Raw genomic sequence first — 4,592 nt, 5'->3', positions numbered from 1 at the left:
CAGGCAAACCGGCTCTGTGCGCAGGCGCACCACGTGCCTGCTGCCCCTCCGCTCGGCTTCTCCCGCAGCCCGGACAGCGACGCCATTGGCCGACCGGCTTATGCATATGCAAAACAAGTGACAGGGCGCTGTTGGGGCTGTGGTAGGGGCGTTGCGGGCGGGGGAACCATCCGGGGCGGGGCCACGGTCCGGGGCGGGGCCGGCAGGGGTGACTGGACCTGGGGCCGGGGCCGGGCAGGAGACGCGGGCTGGGGGCGTGGCCTAGCCGGGCAGAGGTGAGGCCCGCAACCCCGAGCAGGACCAACAGCCCGGAGCGGGACTGCAGGAAGACATGAGCACGGTCGACCTTGCCCGCGTGGGCGCGTGTGTCCTGAAGCATGCGGTGACCGGGGAGGTGAGGCCGGACGAGCGCAGGACGGTGGGTGGGCTCCTGGGACCTGCCCGTGTGCCCCGGCAATGGCATCCCAGGCCGGCCTCGGGGGTCCTGACAGGGTCGTGGAGCTGGGGGGCGCGGACGTGTGTGGGCGGTGGTCCAGCGGCACCCCTCGCCCACCCCACGCAGGCCGTGGAGCTGCGGAGTCTGTGGCGGGAGCAGGCGTGCGTGGTGGCCGGCCTGCGGCGCTTCGGCTGCTCGGTGTGTCGCTGGATCGCCCGGGACCTCAGCAGCCTCAGGGGGCTACTGGACCAGCATGGCGTGCGCCTGGTGGGCGTGGGGCCCGAGGCCCTGGGCCTGCAGGAGTTCCTGGACGGGGGCTACTTCGCAGGAGGTGCCTGTGCTCTCCTTCTCTCCCCCCCACTTGTAGCCCCACCAGCTACCTTGAGATCCTCCCCCAAGCTCAGGGTATTGGTCATCCCCTCCTTGCCCAGCCCTGACCCTTCTCGCTCCAGGATCTCCAGTCATCTTTCCTGGGTCCTCCACCTGTTGCCCTTACCTGCATCCCCAGCCATGATGTCCCTCCCACTGTGCACAGTGGCAGGGCCCAGTGGTGATGCTGGTCTCCAATCACCACCATGGTCTTTACTGGGTAGCTGCCAGCTCCCCACCTCCCCAGGAGCCTGAAGGAGTAGCTAGGACAAGGCTGTGGCTTGCCCCCACATTCCCACCCTGCTAGACTCCTCTCCCTGGCACTCACAGAGCCCTGGGCCGAGTGGCAGAGTCCAGGCGAGTCCTGCTCCTCCCTGTCCCTGTCCCCTCTGGGCCTCCACCCTCCTCTAACAGTGGGGACACTCAGCTCTGCTCTGCTCCTCCCTGTCCTGCGTGGGCAAGCAAGGGTAGACAGGGGGCTAGATGCAGGGGGCTGGGCCAGGTGGTAGATGGGCCTGAGTACACACCTGTGGCCTTTGTTTTCCAGAGCTCTACCTGGATGAAAGCAAGCAGTTCTACAGGGAGCTGGGCTTCAGAAGGTGAGTGTGGGGGCACCGCTTCCTCCCCTCTCCCTGCTGGCCTCTTCCTGGACACTTGCCTCAGTGGCATCCGCTCCTCAGCCCGTCCTTCTGCAGAGCTGTCTCTTGGGGGCTGTTACAATTGTAGGTTGGGCTTCTCACCCAAGATCGACCCCCAGCAGCCTGCAGAGGGGGCCCGGAGCCTAGTGCCTAGGGGTCATCACAGCCCCTCCAGTGCCCGGGTCATATGTATACTTGCTGTGGGGCCTGATCAGTGGTGCCCGCTGAGCCAGAACCCCCTGCTCACCCGGCCTGGGAGCCAGTCCACACTCCCCAGGTCTTCTGCGGGGCCCCAGGGTGCCCCACAGCTCTGGCTGGGCTGGCTGCTGGCTGGCTGCCCCATGGCCCCCGAGTCCCTGGTGAGATGTGAAGCTTGCTTGTGTGAATTGGTCTGTGCATCTTGTAGAATCTGGGGACAGGCACTGGGGCCAGGGCTTCAGAGAGGAGCCAGGGCCTGGACAAGCCAGCTGTGTCTTCGCAGGTACAACAGCTTGAGCATTGTGCCCGCCGCCCTGGGGAAGCCTGTGCGCGACGTGGCCCTCAAGGTTTGTGACGGCCAAGGCTGGGTGGGACTTGGGGAGGTGGGGCTTCCCTCTAGGGCTGACCTGGACCTGCTTCCCTCCCTCCAGGCCAAAGCTGTTGGCATCCAGGGGAACCTGTCTGGGGACTTGCTGCAGAGTGGAGGGCTGCTGGTGGTTACCAAAGGTGGGCTGGAAAAGGGGCATCAGAGGTCAGTGCCTGGTCTCATGGGGTGGGAAGGTCTTGCTAAACTTGGCCGCATGCCCTGACCCTCTCTTCCTCCCTTCCTCTGGTTTGTTGGTCTTGTCAAGTCTTCTCCATGGGGTGGCCCAGTTCTTGAGTGTTGGCTTAGCTGGGTGGGGTGTGGCCAAAACAGCCCACTGGTCAGGGTAACCAGGTGGGGTCGTGGACGACCAGGGCTGCCTCCATCCTCCCAGCCTGTAGGGGTACCCTGACCGCCTCCCCACTGCTGTAGGTGGTGACAGGGCGTTGCTACACTTCGTCCAGAAGTCCCCAGGCGACTATGTTCCCCAGGAGAGCATCCTGCAGGCCCTGGGCATCTCTGCGGAGGGCTGTGCCAGTGAGTCGCCCCAGGTGAGCTTGGGCCTGGGGGGGCACTGCCTGCTAAAAACAGCCCCCTTTGCACACCCAACTTCCCTGGGTTGAGTGCTGGGTGTGATCAGGTGTTAGGTTGGACCTTGCAGGCTTCAGGTAATTTTGCACTCATGGCAGCCCAGGATGTCCCTGTCACCCCAGTCCGCAGAGGGGTAACAGGCTGAGAGCAGTGGGGAACCGGGGACAGGCTGGCTAGATGGGTGGGCACAGCAGGGCCCTCCCCAGACAGCAGTGGGCTACCCAGGGCTGCAGGGCAGACGAGCCGCCTGTCCTCTTAGCCTCAGGGGGGCCAAGGCTCGTCTGAGGTGACCATAGCCACCATCAGTGAGGTCCTGGTGGCTGGCCTGTGCCCAAATGGAGGGGAGTGTCCAGCACTTGGGCTGCAGACCGCTGGTGGGTGGGACCAGCTGCCCTTGACTCCGGGAAGGGTGGCCAGCCTGACTGGGCTTTTGCTGCTCCACAGTGTGATGAGGAGGCGTGCAGAGGGTGAGCCCCCGGGCCCTCTGCGGATCCTGGAGGCATCTGCTGCCTCGGGCATGCTGGGAGTTGGGTGTGAAGAATCTCTCCAGAACTTCTGGACTGGTGCACCAAGCTCTGCCACGTCCCAGAGTGGCAGTGAGCATTAAACTAGGTTTCTTCATTGGCTCTGGGCCCTGTGTCCTCGGCAGCTGTCTGTGTTGCTGTCGGTTTCCCCGGCCAGCAGGGCGGTCAGGGGCCTGCAGGCTTCCCTGGGAGGGGGTGGGGAGTGCTGGAATGCTCCTGCAGCCTCCCTGGTGACCTCAGGCCTGTGGCACAGGACGGTCAGGGCTCTGAGGACGGGCCCGGGGTGCGGGAGCTGAGGGTGGGCTTGGGAACTCCCCAGGAGAGAGCCCGGCCTGGAGGGGTCGGGCTCAGTGCTCATGTCTGCTGGGTTTCCAGGGAGGAGATGGTCTCCATCCAGCCGCTGGAGCATGGTGAACAGTGGGACTTAGGGAGACAAAGGACCTTTACTGATGAGATTTGTCATGTGCACCTGGCTGGGGGTGGCTGGCCAGGGGCAGTCTCGGCCCAGCTGGTTCATCCAGCACCCCCCCAGTGCCATTCCTTGGCAGGCGAAGCAGGCACTGGAACCTACCATGTCCAGCGTGGAAACCTGCCCCCGCCCCCCTGTCAGAGGCTCTCTGGTCTGGGTGGATCCAGATGACCGTCTCAGCACCTCCCCTGTACTGCCCTGGCCTGGCCTGGATGACCACAGCGGCCTCCTAGCTGGCCTTCCAGCTTCCTCCCACCTTACCCACCCCCCCACCACCCCTGCCCCATTCAGTCCTCTCAGGGGTCATTTAAAAACTCAGGGCAGGTGACAGTGTCCCTTTGTGATTTAACTCCTCCACTGGCCTCTAGTCACATAAAACCCAAGTCTACATTCTGAGCTATGGCTCCCTAGTTCCCTCCGCCCACCTCCCGACCTCAGCAGCCCTTCCTCCTGTCTGAACGGGTGGTGGCACAGGGCCAGGATTTGGGGGCATCCTGGTCACTGCCGTGCCCGCAGCACAGAGACCCTGGAGACAGTCATCAGGAGTGGTCCTCCGTCCGCATGGTGTCCTGATGTTTCGCCCCACGCCACCAGCAGCCAGCGCAGAGCCAGCGCTTAGGGCCTCGGGCACTGCCCCCCCCGCCTGCCCCCGGGGCCCTCCTAAACAGACAAGGCCGCCGACTTCTTGGAAGCGTTTACTTAGCTCAAGTCTGAAGCTCGGACAGCTGACAAGGACGCTTTGGAGAGTGGGTGCAGACAGTTAAACAGGTCTCCGGGGCCGGGGCGCAGCGCTCCCGGCCGCAAGCACGGAGGGCACCAGGCGGCGCCGCTCTCCCCGGGTGCTGCGGCTGCGCTCCCGGCTCGGGGCGGACGGGCAGACGCGGTGCTGGCCTCGGGCGGACGCGGTGCAGGCCTCGCCCGCTGCTCCAGCGGCGCGCACGGAAGGGACGCCTGGCCTCGGCCGGCGGGTGCGCATGGGCCACGCAGTGCGGCTCGCCCACGG

The 4,592-nt window shown here is 65.2% G+C and overlaps 1 protein-coding gene across 2 annotated transcripts; it reads left to right on the top strand.

Moving 5' to 3' along the window:
* Nucleotides 1–264: 264 nt before the first annotated feature.
* PRXL2B (peroxiredoxin like 2B) lies at nt 265–3,176 on the top strand. 2 transcript variants are annotated; one of them, XM_035020263.1, is made up of 7 exons: nt 265–394; nt 563–767; nt 1,353–1,404; nt 1,925–1,988; nt 2,073–2,148; nt 2,438–2,556; nt 3,041–3,176. In XM_035020263.1, the coding sequence occupies exons 1-7, from the start codon at nt 332–334 to the stop codon at nt 3,065–3,067; spliced, it is 606 nt and encodes a 201-aa protein (XP_034876154.1). In that variant the 5' UTR covers nt 265–331; the 3' UTR covers nt 3,068–3,176. The 2 variants fall into 2 exon arrangements, with proteins under 2 accessions (XP_034876154.1, XP_034876155.1); XM_035020264.1 differs by lacking the exon at nt 3,041–3,176 and having other exon boundaries at nt 2,073–2,173; nt 2,438–2,524.
* Nucleotides 3,177–4,592: the final 1,416 nt, after the last annotated feature.

The sequence above is a fragment of the Mirounga leonina genome, unplaced genomic scaffold, assembly GCF_011800145.1.
Source record: "Mirounga leonina isolate KUSES-001 unplaced genomic scaffold, KU_Mleo_1.0 Mir_173, whole genome shotgun sequence".
NCBI classification, from domain to species: domain Eukaryota; kingdom Metazoa; phylum Chordata; class Mammalia; order Carnivora; family Phocidae; genus Mirounga; species Mirounga leonina.
This window is presented reverse-complemented; position numbering and strand designations above follow the sequence as displayed.